The sequence below is a fragment of the Somniosus microcephalus genome, chromosome 25, assembly GCF_052327205.1.
Source record: "Somniosus microcephalus isolate GS21.2 chromosome 25, FLI_Smic_1.0, whole genome shotgun sequence".
NCBI lineage: Eukaryota > Metazoa > Chordata > Chondrichthyes > Squaliformes > Somniosidae > Somniosus > Somniosus microcephalus.
The window spans coordinates 56,731,131-56,753,381 of NC_141011.1; the positions used below are offsets into that span (position 1 = coordinate 56,731,131).

Here is a 22,251-nt window from a genome sequence, read left to right on the forward strand (position 1 = left end):
GTGAAATGTAATAGGTGAAAAATCCTGTTACCTTAAAGGATTCGAAGAATCCTCCACCTCCACCACTTCCTCCATTCTCAATCTTTTCATCCTCGTTGCCCAGACCCATCATAGCCTGGCTGTTTACATGGAGCTCTTCATAGAGGGTCTCCAGCAGGGCTGATCTCGTCCGCTCCTTGATTACAGGTACAGGAGGAAGCACATCAGCAAATAAACTCAAGAGCCAAGACAAATTGCACTCTGTCGAGGCTACATCCCAGTGACCCTAGCACTCTATGTTATGCAATGTGCTCACCAGGCTACACTGGCTTTCTCCACAGTGCTCAGAGATGCATCTGTGCATGTTCAGGCAAATCAGGACTGCATCATGGGTTGATTGCATGCTTGGATGTGTACAGACATTTCAGAGGAAGCCACAGAATACCCCTTGAGGCAGCCTGGATAACTCAGCCCACATTACACCTACCCAGTAGCACATTGCCCGTCAACATAAGATCAGAAATGGGGTTGTTCGCTGATGACTGCACAGTGATCAGTGCCATTCAAAACTCCTCAGATAATGAAGCAGTCCATGCCCACATGCAACAAGACCTGGACGACATTCAGGCTTGGGCTGATGAGTAGCAGGTAACATTCGCGCCACAGAAGTGCCAGGCAATGACTATCTCCAACAAACGAGAGTCTAACCACCGCCCCTTGACATTCAATGGCATTACCATCGCCAAATCCCCCACCATCAACATCCTGGGGGTCACCATTGACCAGAAACTTAACTGGACCAGCCACATAAATACTGTGGCAACAAGAGCAGGTCAGAGGCTGGGTATTCTGCAGCAAGTGCCTCACCTCCTGACTCCCCAAAGCCTTTCCACCATCTACAAGGCACAAGTCAGGAGTGTGATGGAATACTCTCTACTTGCCTGGATGAGTGCAGCTCCAACAACACTCAAGAAGCTCGACACCATCCAAGACAAAGCAACCCGCTTGATTGGCACCACCTTAAATATTCACTCCCTCCACCACCGGTGTACCATGGCTGCAGTGTGTACCATCTACAAGATGCACTGCAGCAACTCGCCAAGGCTTCTTTGACAGCACCTCCCAAACCCACGACCTCTTCCACCTAGAAGGACAAGGGCAGCAGGCGCATGGGAACACCACCACCTCCAAGTCACACACCATCCTGACTTAGAAGTATATCACCGTTCCTTCATAGTCACTGGGTCAAAATCCTGGAACTCCTTCCCTAACAGCGCTGTGGGAGCACCTTAAGCACACGGACTGCAGCGGTTCAAGGCGGCGGCTCACCACCACCTACTCAAGGGCAGCTAGGGATGGGCAATAAATGCTAGTCTTGCCAGTGACGCCCACATCCCATGAACGAATTTTAAAAATTAATCTGAGAAGCCGCATTTGCCTCGGTAATTAAGTACAAATGTTGACATTGATGTTTGGCATGAAGTGTCCTGGATCCCCCAACACACGGAGCCGATGCAGCACGAGCCTTTCGCTCGGCACCAGCTCAGTGGAGGCTTCGTGGAAGGTGCAGTCTGAACGAATATAGAATCAGTGGCCCCTTAGTGCGATTCTCCCGCCACATGTATGGTCACACCAGCATGAGGATGGCGTCAAAAAGTGTGTATGGCAAAGCCAGTGAATATTTCAAATGACGGGTAAATCAAAAATGACAAATCCATAACATTCATTCTAAAGGTAATGTAGACATATTGGTAATGAGTTACCACAAGTTTAGAAACTTCATAATTCATCCTCAAAGTGTTAGGCACTATTATTTATCAAACATTTTAAGTCCCGTATTTTTGATAGGGCTGAAGTACCTCTTTATTGAAGCAATTAAACAAGGACAGCAAAATTCTGTAATTAAATTATTGAAACCAATAACATCCCAAAACTCGATAATACAGCAGGTGCTTCAGAAACAATGTCATTTATTGCCAACACCAAAGCTTCTTTGACTACCCAGTGTGTCACTTGGTCACTTTGGTTTTATGTGGCAAGCTAGAGTCTCATTTGGCTGATAATTTATATCATGTTATCATTGCATTTAAGGGGCTTACTGAGGAACGGAAATCTGGCTACTGCACTGACTAACCTGACCCCACGTGGGGTGTTGGGAAGAATATTATGTCCTTAGCCAGCCCCAACTGGGCATGGGAGAGAAAAATCAGCCTGGATTCCCACTCCTGGAAGGTGCACAGGTTTAGACATTGGTTGAGGACAGGGTGGGGTTCCACAATGAAGTTCCTCGGGCTTAAATCGCTTGCCGACACCGACTGACATCGCACATATACAATGAATTAAAACTCTCACTAAGTTATCGCCCGGCCTGACCCCAACTGCACCGAAGTCAATTGCAGCACCCAAATTCAGGTCAAACTTATTCCCGTGTGCCTCAGATCCACACTGTAATGCATTTCACAACTGGACCTTTGGGTGTCTCAGAATTGCCACATTTAATTCATGTTCAATTTTGATATCTAGACTGGATGAGCTGAACTCACCTTACATAACATTAATTCTGTTGATAAAACATCCCCGATCTTTCGACACCTTACCTCTCGTGAGCAATGCCAGCCCCTTCTATTGTTAGTCTTCTTTTCATAGAATCATAGAGCATCGGAGGCCATTCAGCCCATTGTGCCTATACCGGTTCTGACAGAGCAATTCAATTAATCCCACTGCTCCGCTCTATCCCCATAGCACTGCAAATTTTCCTTTTCAATATATATGCAATCCCTTCTTTCAAAAGTTACAAACACAGCAAACACCGAGTCTATTTTCAGAAGGAGATAGATGACCTCGTATGTTTTAAATTGAAATGCACAACACACTTATGAATATTTAAAGATAAGAGTACAAAGTAGATACATTAGACTGCCCTTTTGCATTATAACTCACTCGCACTCAGCTCACTGTTGGAGCATGCAAACATTATCTGCCCACAGGACTATGAAAAATTCAGATCTTACCTCTAATTTAGCAAACTTTTCTGCCTTATAGCAAGCATATTCTGCATTAATGAGTTTCGTGAGCAAGAACTCCTGAAATTCAGGACCCTGGTAAAATATGAAAAAACATGTAGCACAGCTGAACACAGTAACACATGGAGGAGTAACAGAATAGTTTACTATGTAAAAAAAAAAACATTTAAGCTAAAATATTGTCTGCAAATGAGCTAAAGAAATACAGTGCTGAACTCTGATTATTCTGCTTTAGTGCGATGGACTAAAGACTCTGAGAAGAGAAATCATAATCCAGTGTGATTTTATATAACTTACTAAAACAGCCTGCCCCAACTGCCTCTGTACCTCACACTCATTGTTGGTGCACGGTTAGCGGTGGTGTGTTCATGACATGGACAGCAAGGGTCACAGAAATAGGAAGGAAGGGGAGCCAAGCTGCAGAGGACAGCAACTTAATTTAATAATGTTACACCTGGGCATATACTCAACATTATGCAATGCACAGAAGTTATGGGATGCTTGGGAGTTAGGGCACTAATGCTCAGTGACATGGAAGCAGGTTCAAGTTGCATTTCTTTCAGTTTTCAATCTGAATTTGTGTCAAGCAAGGAGACACCCGGTGGAGGGCAATAACGCAGTTTGTGCATTGCTGCTCTATACAGGTATTCCCCCGGCTGCAGGACAGGTCTGTGCCAGAAAGTTAAGTCACAATTGTGATCGCATTCAAAAGTTGTTTCTCCTCATACGCGGTGCTGCATATTCCTGATTTTCTTCGCTCCACCATTAGTGGCCGTGCCTTCAGCTGCCTGGGCCCCAAGCTCTGGAATTCCCTCCCTAAACCTCTCCGCCTTTCTCTCCTCTTTAAGTCACTTCTTAAAATCTCCCTCTTTGACCGAGCTTTTGGTCACCTGTCCGAATATCTCCTTTTGTGGCTCGGTGTCAAATTTTGTTTGATAAATCGCTCCTGGGAAGCGCCTTGGGACATTGTACAACATTAAAGGCGCTATATAAATACAATACAAGTTGTTGAAATATAAACGGGATGGATATCAAAGTACCAGCAGCCTCACCACATGGCAGCCATTTCAACCTAAGCAATGCCAATATGGCAATAGCAAAAAGACAACCCATCTGTTGGGTCACCAGCAGTGTCATCGGTTTTCCAAAACACTATGAACAGGCAATTCTCAGATATGGTGCTGAAATCTGTCCATCCACATTCAGCAAAATACTGGTGGCAGAAGGCAGCGGTGTAGGGTGCTGCGAGAGACCATCATTGAGACAGGCCTCTGTGACTGCTGGTTTATATTACAGCCCTGCTGGTGGAATTAGGGTTCCTATGTGGCAATGCTGCAATACAAATGTATCCCTCGTACCAACTTGTTATATGTTATATTATACACACATTTATACTCTTAGTTTTGAAATCTCCAAAATACAAAGCTGGAAAAATGTATCAATTAAGAATAAAAACCATGAGAATAGGCAGCGGGATAATCGCATATGAACCAGTTAGGTGCCCAGTGTAATTTCAAGGTGAAAGCGATCGAGACGTGGATAGCCGAGTTACCTTTTTGAACACGGCCGGGTCAGGAAGTGCTGGACCAAAAAACGGCACATCATCTCTCGCTGTGACAGAGACCTGGGAAACGGAGGAAGCGGTGAAAGAGTTTAGGGAGATATAATAAGGAAGGTCATTTTCTGTAAGCGAACAGATGACTAGCAGTGAGAAATAAGACAGCCACTAAAGCAAGGGGGCTCTGATGATATAATGTGTGAGTGAAGCCCGAGTGTTAGGAGATTCACAGAGATTCAATTACTATCTCACTGCCAGCTATTTTTCAGTTCTTTATAATAGAGGTGTGTTCCAGTCCAATGATATTAAGTTGCTATCACTTTCTTGCTGACATTCCTTGCATGTTTTGTGTATTTCGGATGAGATGTTAAACCGAAGCCCCATCTGCCCTCTCAGGTGGATGTAAAGGATCCCATGGCCACTATTTCGAAGAGCAGGGGAGTTCTCCCCGGTGTCCTGACCAATATTTATTCCTCAATCAACATCACTAAAACAGATGGTCTGGTCATTATCACATTGCGGTTTGTGGGAGCTTGCTGTGCGCAAACTGGATAAAAGAAAAGAAAGACTTGCATTTCTATAGCGCCTTTCACAACCAACGGACGTCCCAAAGCGCTTTACAGCCAATGAAGTACTTTTTGAAGTGTAGTCACTGTTGTAATGTAGGAATGTAATGTTGGCTGCCACGTTTGCTACATTACAACAGTGACTACACTTCAAAAAGTACTTCATTGGCTGTAAAGCGCTTTGGGCCAGTCGGTGGTTGTGAAAGGCGCTATAGAAATGCAAGTCTTTCTTTTTATTATGTTGTAGAATTAAAGGGACAGTGCATGGCTGTTGAGGTAAGGAACCTCAACTCTAGATTTTCAACTTCCGTGGAAGTAGGGCACATCTCCACCATGTTGGAACTTCCGCCTGCAATGAAGACATGACCCCAGCTGATCTTCTGGCCTCTGAATCATTTGCATAACCTTGGCAGGTTCCTCTGCCTCCACCAAGGAGTCCGATTAGAGGAGCAGCATGGAATTGTTGTGGTAAATTTATTACATTTTCATTTTCCTCTTCTCTTTCCAAGTTTCTCCTCTCTGAAAGCATCAATTTAAACACTGGCATATGGTTCTAGGGGCTCCCGTCACCCTCTGGTTTCTAGTCCAAGTGGCTTTTCTTTACATATGAACCTGGACAATGAGTAGCAATAGGTTATTCAACCATGAGAAGCATCTCAGCTGAGCTGAATGTTGTCATCGAAGGGCGTGCACATACACAAACATTTCCCGCAGGTGCTGGACAGCGGTCGGGGGGATGATCCCAGGCGGAGTTCTCCAGCTGCCCTGCTATACGGAGGAAGACAATTATTCGGCTTTTACCTTCAACTTGGATCAGGCCAGTGGCCCTCAAAGGGACAGCCAGCCTCCCATCAGCCTCTGGTCCTCAACAAACCTGCTGCTCCTTTTGTCTTCGATTCTCCATCTGTAGCTGGGCTGTGTGATGTTGCTGGGGTCGGGGTCCCGTGCCGGGGATCAGAGTCGGGGTCCCGGTGCCAGGGTTCGGGGTCCAGTGCTGTGCTCTCTTCTTTGCTCTGACTATTAGGGGCTGTCCCTGAATCCACGGCACAGTAAAAGAGGCATTTGGTAATTTCTCCTGGAGGCATGATGGAATTCAGGATGAATCGCATCAGTGTGCTGTGTAGCACTCCTGAGAGTGACCCTTTAGGAGTGAGATATTGGGACTGTGGGCCTCAACAATAAAAGTTAGTAACACTGAATTAGACAAATAACATTCCCTTATAATAATTAATTGGCCATCACCACGAAACAGAGATCACAGCTACAGATTGCAATTACCTTGTACAGTGTGTCATCACTGCAGGCGTTTTGCACCTGTACCACAATGTAAGCATGCAGGAAGTTTGATGCAATCATGTCTGGTACAAAAGGGGTGTTCTCATCCTGGAAGATTATGGCCACAATGTCGTTTCCTATGTGTCGTTTTCTTTGAAGCTAAAGAAAGAAACAAGCCATATTTTTATATATGCATTTATAACATAAATCAAACATACCGGTGAGTGCACAGTTAACTTACTGGGTTGAGCAACACAGCGGAGTGCATGGAATCAGCCCCATAAGCAATCGTGTATTTTGAATGAATGTGCACATTGTGCATTAAAATGTTAGACAAAACTGAAACAAATGCACGAGTGTACCTCAGTGCCAATAGTTCCAGCACAGTACATCACTTGTGCTTTCCTGGAATACTGCTCTTCCAAATCAGAACCTCATTTATCACAGATACAGTAAGAGCTCGCACGGAACAGGCGTCAACACGGCAGCTCCTGCTCGGCTGAGCTCTCAGCCTGCCTGTCCAGGCCTGCAGTCTGGGAATGGTATGCTGCCAGGAAACCAAAGTTTATAAACACTCAAGTGGTTTCTTCACTGCTGCCAGCGCTCTGCCCCAATCTGCCCAACGCAAGCACAGCACCAGGAGTCCCGCACATTGCAGAACCACTTCAAGTAAATCATATCACACAGGAGGCCATTCGGCCCATCATGCCTGTGTGTTGACTTTTTGAAAGAGCTAGCCAATTATTCATCAAATTTACTTACTAAACCAAGTAGTTTTAAAGCACAGAAGGTTAGACTAACCTTCAAGTGCAAAACAACTAAAACTTATAACATAGTTAACCAGAACTCTCCCAGCCCTTCTCCAGCAGTTAGACCAGTCTCTCAGATAGATGAAATTGTGATTTAATTTGCTTGAATTTAAACATTAAACACACCATTCTTTTACTTTTCCCATTGTCATCTGCTCCGCAAAACAGTGGTTTATGATTAGTTAAGAGTCCCACAGGCAGCAGTAGCCCAGGTAGTCACTCCGCACGGTCGCTGACTGGGTCAATGGGTTATTTGAGCCAGAGGCCGTCGGAGCATTCTTCGCCGCACCCACACTCCCAATGCAGGGTCAGCGAGGTCAGCTAACTCAGCACAGATATGGTAGCGCGCTAGATACCTGTCCCTGTAGCTCAGTACAACACCAAGCAGTGCATTTATCCATTGAGCCATCAGGGTTTTTTGAGATGGCCGAGGGAGGGAATACCGACTTATTTCTCTGGAGTGAAACAAAATGGCTGCTCAGTATTTCCCAAAGAACAGGCCCTGGACTGTGAACTTTAAGAATGACCACATACCGTTTCCCCAACAGAGCACTCCAAGTCACGTAGATACAGACTTACTTGCTGTGCATCCCCTTCCGTATATGGGAGTTTTGTGGAAACATGGAACATTATCTCCTTGCCTCTGAAGTTGTAATAAATAGACTCTGTCCCTGTTTGGCCATGTGCAACATCAAGACCCCCTCGAAAGCTACGGAATAAAGGACAACAACAACAACATGCATTTATATAGCACCTTCAGCATAGTAATATGTCCCAAGCCACTGCACAGGAGCCATTATTAAACAAATTTTGACCCTGGCCACAAGAAGAGATATTAGGACAGGTGACCAAAAACTGTCAAAGAGGTAGGTTTTAGGAACATCTTAAAAGGAGGGGAGAGAGGTAGAGGGGCGGAGAGGTTTAGGGAGGGAAATCCAGAGCTTGGGGCCCAGGCAGCTGAAGGCACGGCCCCCAATGGTGGAGCGAAGAAAATCAGGGATGTGCAAGAGGTCAGAATTGGGGAGCGCAGAGATCTCGGAGGGTTGTAGGGCTGGAGGAGGGGCAAAGGTGAACGAGACTTGATGGGAGTTAATTCTTCCAACCCTACTGGATAGAGGAATGAGAGGCCACAGGCCATGTTGGCAGTCCCAATCGGGCATCCTAGAAAATTAGCAAAAGCTGACTATAGCAGTTTCAAAAAAGCGAATACATCTCCCAAACCAATGACAGCTCAAGTACGATCCCAAATTTAAAACAAGTCATTGCACAGGCTTTGCAACTCAAGTGGGAGATGTGCAAGCAATTCCTTCACCTGCACTGTAGGGTAAAATAACAAATACACCAGCTGAAGGAAACATTCAAACACTGAAGGCATGAAACTATGGTTAACTTTAACCACTTTTATACTTCACAGTAGATTTTAAATATGCCCCGGATTTTCCGGGGCCTATGACGGTGTGCGCACAGCGAACGCGGCCGTAAGCGCCCCGCAAGTTCCAGGTTCCCGTGTCCGCTGCGCCTGCGCGAAAACCCAGAACTTGCGATCTGTGAAGTTTCAGCTCGACAGATTGTACGAAACCAAAGGAAACGGACATTCGCTGGCGGAGAGTCGGGCTATTTGCCCAACTACTGCCCAGCAAATGCCCACCAAACTCTTACATCCAGTAAAAGCAGGCACAGGGCTGCCTTTTACTAGCGTAAGGGTTTAAATAAATAGCAAAATAATTTTTTTCAATCATTTAAACATTCAAAAACCTTTAAAAATAGTTTAGGTTATTTTTGGCCCCTTTAAAAATGTTTACATTTATTTTTCAAAAGATAAAATTTTTGTTTTGAATGTTTAATTAAATTGTATTTTAATTAATTTTAAACATGTGATGATTTATTTTTATGTAGGTTGTGTGAAAGTGTGTTTTTTGGGTGATTCCTATTGGGGCAGAAATTCCTCCCCAAACGCGTGAGTACGGAAGGGGTACTCACACGTCTGGCCGGAGGAAATGCCGGTTTTCAGCATGCACAGCGCATGCGCTGAAAACCGGCATCTCCTCTCCTCTAACCCAAGAGGTGAAGAGGCTAGCGCGTGCGCTGTAGGGGGCAGCGCGTGCGTCTTGGATTTCCTCTGTTTTGGGGGATTTGCGCATGTCTAAAGGCCTCCGGTCTTTACGCTTGTAAAAAGCACACGTAAGTATTTATTTTTACAGGTAAGTGGTGTTTTAGTGTAATTTAGAATTTTTTTTCCCCACAGGTTTATTATTTTAAAGAATCTACAATAAGGTAAGTTTAGTTTTAGACCCCTTTTATTAAAAATTTATTTTTTCAAAAAAAAAAAAAAAAATTATTGTTTAAATTATTTTTTAAACTTATTTATACTTAATTTAATGATTGGGATGTTTTTAAAATTTTTATTTAAAGTTTAAATAGTGTTTTGGGCCCCCGTAGTTTTCATGAGTTTGACAGTTCTTACTCTCAAACTCATGAATGAACCTTCCCCTCCCCTGATTGGTTGTACAGTGCTCACCTGATCCCAGCCGGCACATCGCACTAACTACGCCGCTGGATCAGGTAAGCACTGCGCGCTGACATCTGAACCGGGCCTGTGACAGGAAATGCAAGCAGGCCCGGGCTTCAGATGTCAGCGCGCAGGGTGAGTGCAGATCGGGGGCTTGCACCCGCGGGAAGCCCCCGACCCGAATTTTTGGCCCATTGTGTTTACAGGGATTCCGGACATAAATAGAATCTCCAAAAACACAATGGGATCCCCCTTTGTGATTGGTTGGGCCTGCCCACGTGATCCCAGGGATGTTTGTGAACCGCGTGCGCCCTGGGATACGCGGGCCTTCACACGGGCGCCCCGAGATACGCGGGCCCGGGACCGCCAACATCCGGAGGCACCAGGTTGGTGCGGACGTTTCTTGCGGATCGGAGGCATTCGCCCGCGGGAAGCTACCGACCGCAATTTCGGTTCCATAAAAACATGTGCGACATTTGGAATTTCAACAGACCAATCACATTTCAGTATTCAAAGAAGGTGTCAATGAATATATAAAAAAGTTACAAATCTGGTCAATGCGGCACCAAACCAGCACTCACCCCTTGCTGGTCAATGCGGCACCAAACCAGCACTCACCCTCTGAAGTCCTGTAGCTCAACTTTCTCTCCCAACAGCTCCAGAAACTCGACAAAGGCGCTGCTTTCCTCATTGTTGGTGAACAATTCTTCCTCCGAGGTCTGTGGTACAAGAAAAAGAAATATTGGTCATTGCTGCCTCTAATTGGGTTGTCTACTGGAATTTAATATTCATTAAGCCTGGCCAAATATTCAAACCAAATACATAAACATGAACCTGTGGTATCCACAGTTATGAAAACTATAGAATGATCTTTAGATATTTTCAGGTCACCCATTTGTAAATTGTTCCACCAGTGGAGCTCGGATTGAAAGAATTCCGGTGGCTTTGTCTCCACAACAATGGGAGCATTCCCGCACTAGAGCGGCACTAGAGCAGGATGGCCCACTCCTCTAGCCCTGGCGAGCAGAGAGCAGAGTATCCATCCAGAACACGACGGACCCGATTCAGAATGGTGTCCGCCAGTAGCACGGAGTTATACTGCTGGTTCTACATTACGTAATCACATGGGCAGACCGCCACTTAGGATGCTGGATAAAATGTTGAATTTAATAAAAAGCAGATATTTGGCTCCTTACCAACATGAAAAATATAAAGGTGATCCAGCTGACTTGCTGATCTTTTAACACTTGGATTTATATTTTAAATTTAATATTTGAAATTTTAAAAGTCTTGTTTTTGTAACTTCAGCTAGTTGTATTTCAGCTGCTGTGAGGCAATTCCTCACGATTTGACTAATTTCAATGTACGATCAGACCAGCGACTTCACTCCTTGGTTAGAACACTTGTTGCATCAGTGCAACAACAACAACAACTTGCATATATACAGCGCCTTTAATGTAGTAAAACGTCCCAAGTTGCTTCACAGGAGCATAATCAAACAAAATGCGAGATCGAGCCACATAAGGAGATATTAGGACAGGTGAACAAAAGCTTGGTCAAGGAGGGAGATTTTAAGGAGCGACTTAAAGGCGGAGAGCTTTAGGGAGGGAATTCCAGAGCTTAGGACCCAGGCAGCTGAAGGCACGGCCGCCAATGGTGGGATGAAGAAAATTAGGGATGCGCAAAAGGCCAGAATTAGAGGAGCACAGAGGTCTGGGAGGGTTGTAGGGCTGGAGCAGATTACAGAGTGCAATATATAAAATCATGTCACATTGACATAAGGGCACAGCTGAGCAAGAAAAGATTGTTAAGCTTCATCAGTTAAGAGCAACATGGAATCAGAGATTGCTATTACAGATTGACATTACAACAGTGACTACAGTGCAAAAGTACTTCCTTGGCTGTGAAGCACTTTGGGACATCCTGAAAGGCACGATATAAATACAAGTCCTTTCCATTCACTTCCTACAAAAAAAAAGCAAACCAAGCACTAGGGTTTATTTCTAGAGGGATAGAATTGAAAAGTGGGGAAGTTATGCTAAACCTGTATCGAACCTTGGTTAGACCGCACTTAGTGTACTGCGTACAGTTCTGGTCGCCACATTATAAAAAGGATATCGAGGCACTGGAGAGGGTGCAGAGAAGATTTACAAGGACGATACCAGAAATGCGAGGGTATACACATCAGGAAAGGATGAACAGGCTGGGTCTCTTTTCTCTTGAAAAATGAAGGCTGAGGGGTGACCGAATAGAGGTCTTTAAAATTATGAAAGGTTTTGATAGAGTGGATACAGAGAGAATCTTTCCACTTGCGGGGAAAAGCAAAACTAGAGGCCATCAATATAAGATAGTCACCAAGAAATCCAATAGGGAATTCAGGAGAAACTTCTTTCCCCAGAGAGTGGTGAGAATGTGGAACTCGCTGCCACAGGGAGTGGTTGAGGCGAATAGTATCGATGCATTAAGGGGAGGCTGGACAAGCATATGAGGGAGAAGGGAATAGAGGGTTATGCTGATCGAGTTAGATGAGGAAAGACGGGAGGAGGCTCGAGTGGAGCATAAACACCGGCATAGACTGGTTGGGCCGAATGGCCCGTTTCTGTGCCGTATATCCGATGTAATGTAACCCTATGTAAAATATAATCAAGGGTGTTGGCTAATAGAGGTTAATTAAAATTGTAAAATAGTTTAAGGATCCATTGAATACACTTCATTTGGTAAACAAAATAGGATATTCTCTCCAAGTTTTAAAATAGATTTGTTACAAGGTTTACAATAGGCCACACAAAGTAAAATTTAAGATAATTGGCATTGTACAAAAATTCACATTAATAACATTGAATAATTGATTTTAGTAATCCACTCCAGCCACAGTTTCCCAGATTCAAATTATTGTATAATTAAACTCTCAATGGCACACTTTCACTGATTAGTGCTCCTCTTTTAAATGAAAGGCTCTTTAAACACTCTTCTTCTCCTTAGGCAGTCCCTTGGAACCGAGGAGGACTTGCTTCCACACTAAAAATGAGTTCTCAGGTGACTGATGTGTCCAATGCGGGACCTACAGTCTCTGTCACAGGTGGGGCAGACGGTGGTTGAAGGGGCGGGTGGGTGGGGTGCTTGGGTTGACGTGCGCTCCTTGCGCTGCCTGTGCTTGGCTTCCGCTTGCTCCTGGTGAAAAGACTCGAGGTGTTCGGCGCCTTCCTGGATGCTTCTCCTCTACTTTGTGCGGTCTTGGGCCAGGGATTCCCAGGTGTCGATGGGGATGTTGCACTGTTTCAAGGAGGCTTTGAGGGTGTCCTTGAAGCATTTTCTCTGCCCACCTGGGGCTCTCTTGCCATGTCGGAGCTCAGAGTAGAGCGCTTGTTTTGGGAGTCTTGTATCGGGCATGCAGACGATGTGGCCCATCCATCGGAGCTGATTGAGCGTGGTCAAAGCTTCGATGCTGGGGATGTTGGCCTGAGTGAGAACACCGACATTGGTGCGCCTATCCTGCCAATGAATTTGCAGGATCTTGCGGAGGCAGCATTGGTGGTACCTCTCCAGTGCTTTGAGGTGCCTGCTGTAAATGGTCCATGTCTCTGAAGCATACAGGAGGGCGGATATCACTACTGCTCTGTAGACCATGAGCTTGGTGCTGGGTTTGAGATCCTGGTCTTCAAACACTCTTTTCCTCAGGTGACCAAAGGCTGCACTGGCACACTGAAGGCAGTGTTGGACTTCGTCATTGACGTCTGCCCTTGTTGACAGTAGGCTCCCGAGGAATGGAAAGTGGTTCACGTTGTCCAAGGCCTCGTTGTAGATTTTGATAATCGGGGAGCAGTAGTGTGGCGGGGGCAGGTTGTTGAGCACCTTTGTCTTACGGATGTTTAGTGTAAGATCTATGCTCTCGTACGCTTCGGTGAAGGTGTTGACAATGGTTTGGAGTTCGGCCTCAGAGTGCGCGCAGACGCAAGTGTTGTCTGCATACTGTAATTCGATGACAGAGGATGGGACGACCTTGGATCTGGACTGGAGGGGACAGAGGTTGAACAGTTTCCCGTTTGTTCTGTAGATTAGCTCCACTCCAGCGGGGAGCTTACTGAGGGTGAGATGGAGCATTGCAGCCAGGAAGATCGAGAAGAGCATTGGTGCAATTACGCGGCCTTGCTCGACCCCAGTCTGTACGTGAATTGGGTCTGTGGTGGATCCATTGATCAGGATCACGGCTTGCATGTCGTGAAGCAGGCGGAGGATGGTGAAAAACTTTTGAGGGCAGCCGAATTTGAGGAGGACACTCCATAATCCCTCACGGTTGACAGTGTCAAAGGCGGACATGTACAGCGGTTGGTGATGTTCCCTGCATTTCTCTTGTAGTTGGTGCACGGTGAAGATCATGTCCATTGTGCCCCTTAGTGGGCGGAATCCGCATTGCGACTCTGGGAGGAGCTCTTCAGCCACTGGGAGAAGGCAATTGAGGAGGATTCTTGCAATGACTTTCCCTGTGGCAGACAGCAGGGAAACTCCTCTAATTACCGCAATCAGGCTTGTCACCTTTCTTGAAGATGGTCATGATTACAGCGTTGGCGTAATCGTGACCATTGGTTGTCCCAGTGACACTATTGAATTGGTGAGAGACTCACCATCACCCACGGGGGATATGGGAGGGCTGCGGAGAAAGGCTGCCACAAAAAGTGCATTCAAGTGGGACAAGACTAAACGTTTTGATGTTAACATTTGAAGGTCTTCCTGCTGCTCGGATTTCAAAGGCTTCATTGAAAGGCTGAAGTGTCATTTATAATACGTTGGAGCAGTACAGAAAATGCATTTAAAAAAGGAAACATATCGACTATTGTGTTTATAATGCATGACTTTGTTCTCCTACTCTTTAAAATATAAGGAGTGCCTTTATTTCCAACAAACACCTTCTACGAAGTACATGTACACTTGTTGAGATAAAAGATGAGGTCGGCACAGTATAAACAATTGCTCGGTTTAATTAGGATTGAGATCTGACAGAAAGTTCATCCTGAAGTGGTTCGGGTTTCACATTTAGTCCATTTTTTGCCACTTGTGTTGTGGATTGGCCTCTCCTTTTAAAATGGTGCTGCACGTGTTCACAGGCACAATCGTCTACTCGTCTGGTCCGCCAGTTTTCCTGCCTTGTGATGGCAGGTGGTGGGAGGTCAAGGGTAAAGCTGGGAACATGTATCAAAGAAAACAAATCGGTTGCCCCAGTGACTCAATTATGAAATGCGCTGCCCAGTGTGGATCTCATCCATATAGACCAGGGCGGTCCCATTTCCCAGAGCAAGAATCGGCCAGATAATCCCATTCCGGAGAAAGTGCATGTGTGTGGATATCCGGTGAAGACAGCATCACACTCACCAAAGTCACACACCATCCTGACTGAGAAGTATATCGCCGCTCCTTCATCGTCGCTGGGTCAAAATCCTGGAACTCCCTCCCTAACAGCACTGTGGGAGCACCTTCACCACACGGACTGCAGCGGTTCAAGGCGGCGGCTCACCACCACCTTCTCAAGGGGCAACTTAGGAATGGGCAATAAATGCCGGGCTTGCCAGCGACACCCACATCCCACAAATGAATACAAAAAAAATGCTATCCCCACAGATCAATAGCCCACTATTAATCACTATTTATGCTTGCATGTAAATAATGTCCACTTGGAGAAGTTACTGAAGGACAAATAACATTGTGTGGTCTGTACCAGGCATGGGTCAGCTCTTAGAGTGGGGAGAGAATCGAAGGGAAAAGAATTTAAATGCGTTTCATGTATTGGCAGCTGGTGGTCTTTAGCAAGAGAATGCTATGGAGTAGGGCTGTCCCAGCATCCTTAGCACTAATGAAAGAGCTCTATCAAACGACAGGCTCGACAGTGTGGAATTAATAACTCCATTAATAATTGGATGGATGAGCGCCCTCCTCGTAACCATCACTGGAGCAGGACAGGATGTTGTCCAGAAAGAACAAAGAACTTGCATTTATATCCTCAGGGTGTCCCAAAGTGTCTCGCAGCCAACAAGGCACTTTTGAAGTGTAGTCACTGTTGTGATGGAGGGAAGCATGGCCGCCAATTTGTCCACAGCAAGCTCCAACAAACAGCAATGAGGTAAATAACTACATAATCTGTTTGTGGTTGAAGGATTAATGTTGGCCAGGACACCGGGGATAACTCCCCTGCTCCTCTTTCAATAGTGCCATGGGATCTTTTACATGCTGCGGATGTGGTCGGAAGCTCATTTCAGGGTCAAATATGACACCGAGGTTGCGAACAGTGTGGTTCAGCCTCAGACAAATGTTAGGGAGAGGGATGGAGTCAGTGGCTAGGGAACGGAGTTTGTGGCGGGGACCGAAAACAATGGCTTCGGTCTTCCCAATATTTAAATGGGAGAAAATTTCTGCTCATCCAGAACTGGATGTTGGACAAGCAGTCTGACAATTGAGAGACCGTGGAGGGGTTGAGTGAAGAGGTAGTGAGGTAGAGCTGGGTATCATTAGTGTACATGTGGAAACTGACTCTGTTTTCAGATGATGTTACCAAGGGGCAACATGTAGGTGAGAAAAGGAGGGAGCCAAGGATAGATCCTCGGGGGACACCAGAGGTAACGATGCGGGAGCGGGAAGAGAAGCCTTTGCAGGTGATTCTCTGGTTACGATTAAATAGATAAGAATGGAACCAGGCGAGTGCAGTCCCACCCAGCTGGATGACGTTGGAGGCTGCAGACAAGTCAGGAAGAACCACTCATTCAATCATACAAGCACCGTCATACCAACTGCTTTATTAAATTCACAAAACAATATCAGGTTGTAGTCAATTTCTTAAACGAGTTACATGAAATAAATATTTACTTGAGCCAAAATCTTTAATGAAAAAATGTCACCAAAGGAATGCTGTCCTTGTTCTTTGTGACAGATAACCCCCTCTTGCCGTTCTCTCCTTTATCCCCTCAAGATGCTGAGTGTTGCTGGTGTGAAGTTCCACTGCTCACAGCAGTCCGCCACACAAAGCACCCATTGTTCGAGTGAGTGCCCAAGTACTGAGCGTTACCAAGCGATCGGACCATGGAGGGCGGAGCTGGATCCTGCGCGAGATCCCTGAATGGCTTTTTCTCCCTATCCTGAAGAAATGAGGCCATTTGTCACACCCCAACCTTTGCCTGAGCTGAGAGCTGCTAACTCGGACCAAAGCTTGAACCTGGGACCTTTTTATTGTGACTCTGTACCACACCATTAAACCGTCAGGGGGAAGCTGGCTGGCAGCTAGCTACAGTACAAAGCACTCACCTGGCCAAGCTTCTGATAAATAACCCCAAACTTGAAATGATTGCTGATGACATGCTCATCAAACGTTACAATCAGTCGAGAGGCCTGAAAGAGACAGAGGAAAGTGTAATCAAACCTCTTGGGAGCAAAGCTTCCGGACACTCATTTACACCAACTGCATTCCCTCAAGCATTTTGTAATTAACATTCACGGCGAGTACAAATACGTTATTGAAATGAGACTGTGAAAGGTAGATCAGAGGAATGAAAGGAATTGAAAACGCGAACCATGACTGAATCTTACCTTAGGGTATAAAACTGGGAAGAAACGATCCACATTTACTTCTTCACAAACCAGCTGGAAATAGAGGAACAAAAGATCATTTGACTTCATTGTATCAAGTTTGCGTCACTGATTAATCTAACTAAACTATGATCCCTACAATAATAATTTACAAACTATGTGGTAGATCACCCAAGTAGTTGGGGCCTGGAGCATCCTTTCTGATTTTTACCACACCTCGACTCGGAGATGCTACAATCCCTGTTCCCTCTCTGAGCCAGATTCCCTTCCTGTGGCCCCAACTCAGATGCCAGCAACATCTGTTTAGTAGATGTCCTTCCTTGGAGGCTTAACCAAGTGAGGAAGAGGAAAATGGATGAGCTTTCATGACAAACACTTGATTTTGATGAAATAAAATGAGGAGGAGATCAGAAGGCACCATAACTAGATTGGCTGCACCTTCCATGATGTCACCAACCATATCTGCAGGATCTGGCACACTTACTTGGCAAAGACCATGGCGGGCTGGCTCCACAGGATGCCAACTGCACCATGGGGCTGGTACTCTCTGCAGGAGGCAAGTTAGATACACTCAACTTTTTTGGCTGCATCCCCTTCCAGTCTAATAGTCATCACCTTCAGTAATAGCCAACATCCTGCTCACAAGTGCATAGATCAGCATAGACAGCTATTTCTTCTCCTTTCTCACTGACTAGTAACAGGAGTGTGACAAAGCTGCTTGAAGTCACCGCACTGCTTCAGTTCCCAAACTAGTGGGCTGCTCGATAGAATGGCCAGAAGGTTCTCATTCCTCCTCTGGCACCACTACTCCTCCCTTCTCACTTGTGCCCTGTGACTCACCCGACGCTACCTCCTCAAGCTCACTTACTACATCCCCCAGAATGTGTAGCTGTGCCTACAAAGATTGGTGAGAGGGACGCAAAATGCAGACTTTTCCTGGCCCATTGGCAGCACAAGCCTACAAAAGCAGAGAGGCGACTAATGTTACAATGCTGTCTCCAAGAGATGCCTTTCAATGGAGCTCATTATGATATACTAAGTGTGCATGTGTTTGTGTGGTACTGTGTATGCCTAGGAGTGAATATAGGGGAGTGAGTGAGAAGGGGGCAAGACACAAGATATGGATGGTACAAACCCATTGCTTGGGGAGGTCTGCAGCTTCTCTTACCCTCTCAGTGCTCTTATGGGGTGCGGTTGTCTGGAGCGGGTTTGTAATTTCTGAGCCCTCTCCTGGTCATTGGGTATAAATGGTCATTGAATGACATCCACAATAGATTGTAGCTTCAGCCTATGTCAGTTACTGCACATGTGCTCCTCCAACTTATAACATTCTAAACCACTTGCCTGCCTGCATGGCAAGATAGCACAATCTTCTGTAAACCTCTGACACCAACATGGACACTCACTCAGTCACTATTATGCCTTTGTAGCCAAAATCATTAACCACATAATGATGTAAGGCTGGCGTGCTGCTTCCTCAAACACCGAACACAATGGACAACATGCTCAATATTACAGAGACCCTGATGGAGAAGAGCATTCATTCCAACAACTCGACACTTTGTGAGATTGATACAAAGATGGTCACATGGTGAAAGCTACACACGGTGAAAGTGTCTTTCAATCTTATTGTGCTGATAGTTGCTGCTTTGCAAATACAATAAATCAGATGTGCACTGTGCGCTCAAGAAACATAAATCAGTCATATCAGTTCCGAATGCCTTTCTGATTGTGTCAGTCCATGAATGCTAACAAATAACAGAGACAGTTCCAAACAAGACAGTGAAGGAACACCACAAGATGACACTGACTGAGCTCATGGGATTAATACTGGAAGATGTTTGCAAACACGGAGGATCATCTTACACTTTAGGCAGGTGTTGGTCATGAATAAAGGCATTTTTTTTCCATGAATTTTTTTTTTAGTGACAAGGACAGAGTCAAATCTCACATTGGAGTCGCCAATTCCTGGGAAGGTCAGTATCAGATTCAGTGCGAGGCTCCGATCTGATTCATGGGCTGGAATTTTAATCAGGAGAACGGGTTTCCCGCAGGCCCTGACGAATTTAACGGTGGGCCTGATTTGCATTCAAAAGCTCTGTTTCCCACCCGCAGGCAGCCAGATTGAGAGGCACTAGGCTGGAGAGAGGGATCGATCGGGTGGGGGCTGGAGGGGATGGTCGGGGGCCAGAGGCAGAGAACATAGGGGGCTGGGACCCTGGAGAACGATGGGGGGGGGGGGGTTAGGCAGGGACCCTGGATCCAGGGGGTCGGTGTAAAGGGTCGTACCTCCTGGATCCAGCAGTTCTCACCTTCCATTAGCTGTCGGGTTCCCCGAGGCCTGCGAATCTCGACCAGCCATAGTTAAATTTAAAATGCTGATTAAATCTGAGGCACGCCAGCCTCATTTTAATATTTAAATAGCCGACCCGCCTCCTGGCAGCGGATTGGCTGCCCTCCCCCTGTCCCACCTCCGTTAAAACCGGTTGTGGGTTGGAGGCAGGTTCTGGTCAGGATTCATATTTTTAACATTTTAACTTCCCACCCGACCCCAACCCACCTGCTTTTAGGGGTTAAAATTCCCCCCTTGGTATCAAAGAATCAGAACACTTGCAAGGAATGAATTAGGGACAAGAAAGAAAAAGAGAAAAAGACCAGCCAATGAAGAACTTTTTGAAGTGTAGTCACTGTTGTAATGTGGGAAACAGCAGCCAATTTGTGCACAGCAAGCTCCCACAAACAGCAATGTGATAATGACCAGATAATGTGTTTTTAGGGAGGTTGGTTGAGGGATAAATTTTGGCCCCAGGACACTGGGGAGAACGCCTCTAACACTTCTTCGAAATTGAGAGAAAGGGGGGGGGGAAAGAGAGAGAGGGGGGAAGCGGGCGCGCGAGAGGGGGGGGGGGAAGAGCGCACGAGAGAGGGGGGAATGAGCGCGCGAGGGGGGGGGAATGAGCGCGCGAGAGAGGGGGGAATGAGCGCGCGAGAGAGGGGGGAATGAGCGCGCGAGGGGGGGGGAATGAGCGCGCGAGAGAGGGGGGAATGAGCGCGCGAGGGGGGGGAATGAGCGCGCGAGAGAGGGGGGAATGAGCGCGCGAGAGAGGGGGGAATGAGCGCGCGAGAGAGGGGGGAATGAGCGCGCGAGGGGGGGAATGAGCGCGCGAGGGGGGGGGAAGCGGGCGCGCGAGAGGGGGGGGAAGAGCGCGCGCGAGGGGGGGGAAGCGGGCGCGCGAGAGGGGGGGGGGGAAGAGCGCACGAGAGAGGGGGGAATGAGCGCGCGAGGGGGGGGAATGAGCGCGCGAGAGAGGGGGGAATGAGCGCGCGAGGGGGGGGAAGAGCGCGCGCGAGAGAGGGGGGAAGAGCGCGCGCGAGAGAGAGAGGGGGGAAGAGCGCGCGCGAGAGAGGGGGGGGGAAGAGCGCGCGCGAGAGAGGGGGGGGAAGAGCGCGCGCGAGAGAGGGGGGGGAAGAGCGCGCGCGAGAGAGGGGGGGAAGAGCGCGCGCGAGAGGGGGGCAGAGAGCGCGAGAGAGGGGGGGGAAGAGCGCGCGCGAGAGAGAGGGGGGAAGAGCGCGCGCGAGAGAGAGGGGGGAAGAGCGCGCGCGAGAGAGAGGGGGGAAGAAGCGGCGCGCGAGAGAGAGGGGGGAAGAGCGCGCGCGAGAGAGAGGGGGGAAGAGCGCGCGCGAGAGAGAGGGGGGAAGAGCGCGCGCGAGAGAGAGGGGGGAAGAGCGCGCGCGAGAGAGGGGGGAAGAGCGCGCGCGAGAGAGAGGGGGGGGAAGAGCGCGCGCGAGAGGGGGGGGAAGAGCGCGCGCGAGGGGGGGGGGAAGAGCGCGCGCGAGAGAGGGGGGGGAAGAGCGCGCGCGAGAGAGGGGGGAAGAGCGCGCGCGAGAGAGGGGGGAAGAGCGCGCGCGAGAGAGGGGGGAAGAGCGCGCGCGAGAGAGGGGGGAAGAGCGCGCGCGAGAGAGGGGGGAAGAGCGCGCGCGAGAGAGGGGGGGAAGAGCGCGCGCGAGAGAGGGGGGAAGAGCGCGCGCGAGAGAGGGGGGGAAGAGCGCGCGCGAGAGAGGGGGGGAAGAGCGCGCGCGAGAGAGGGGGGGAAGAGCGCGCGCGAGAGAGGGGGGGAAGAGCGCGCGCGAGAGAGGGGGGGAAGAGCGCGCGCGAGAGAGGGGGGAAGAGCGCGCGCGAGAGAGGGGGGGAAGAGCGCGCGCGAGAGAGGGGGGGAAGAGCGCGCGCGAGAGAGGGGGGAAGAGCGCGCGCGAGAGAGGGGGGGAAGAGCGCGCGCGAGAGAGGGGGGGAAGAGCGCGCGCGAGAGAGGGGGGGGAAGAGCGCGCGCGAGAGAGGGGGGGGAAGAGCGCGCGCGAGAGAGGGGGGGAAGAGCGCGCGCGAGAGAGGGGGGGAAGAGCGCGAGAGAGAGGGGGGAAGAGAGCGCGAGAGAGGGGGGAAGAGCGCGCGCGAGAGAGGGGGGAAGAGCGAGCGCGCGCGAGAGAGAGGGGGGAAGAGCGCGCGCGAGAGAGGGGGAAGAGCGCGCGCGAGAGAGGGGGAAGAGCGCGCGCGAGAGAGGGGAAGAGCGCGCGCGAGAGAGGGGGAAGAGCGCGCGCGAGAGAGGGGGAAGAGCTGCGCGCGAGAGAGGGGGGAAGAGCGCGCGCGAGAGAGGGGGGAAGAGCGCGCGCGAGAGAGGGGGGAAGAGCGCGCGCGAGAGAGGGGGGAAGAGCGCGCGCGAGAGAGGGGGGAAGAGCGCGCGCGAGAGAGGGGGGAAGAGCGCGCGCGAGAGACGGGGGAAGAGCGCGCGCGAGAGAGGGGGGAAGAGCGCGCGCGAGAGAGGGGGGAAGAGCGCGCGCGAGAGAGGGGGGGAAGAGCGCGCGCGAGAGAGGGGGGGAAGAACGCGCGCGAGAGAGGGGGGGGAAGAGCGCGCGCGAGAGGGTGGGGGAAGAGCGCGCGCGAGAGAGGGGGGGGAAGAGCGCGCGCGAG

At 48.5% G+C, this 22,251-nt stretch overlaps 1 protein-coding gene across 11 annotated transcripts in view; it reads right to left on the bottom strand.

Annotated features, from left to right (window-relative positions):
* Positions 1–22,251, bottom strand: part of rap1gapa (RAP1 GTPase activating protein a) — a 226,769-nt gene that overhangs the window by 70,357 nt on the left and 134,161 nt on the right. For all 11 annotated transcript variants that reach the window (XR_015073588.1, XR_015073589.1, XM_085967527.1 and 8 more), the window contains exons 9-16: positions 17,289–17,342; positions 17,007–17,090; positions 10,338–10,438; positions 7,790–7,919; positions 6,405–6,560; positions 4,555–4,626; positions 2,991–3,077; positions 32–175 (exon numbers count right to left, since the gene is read on the bottom strand). Coding sequence is in view for 9 of the 11 variants with exons in the window: in XM_085967527.1 (XP_085823653.1) it covers positions 32–175; positions 2,991–3,077; positions 4,555–4,626; positions 6,405–6,560; positions 7,790–7,919; positions 10,338–10,438; positions 17,007–17,090; positions 17,289–17,342 (828 nt within the window). In the remaining 2 variants the exon portion in view is untranslated. The remainder of the gene's footprint in view (positions 1–31; positions 176–2,990; positions 3,078–4,554; positions 4,627–6,404; positions 6,561–7,789; positions 7,920–10,337; positions 10,439–17,006; positions 17,091–17,288; positions 17,343–22,251) is intronic.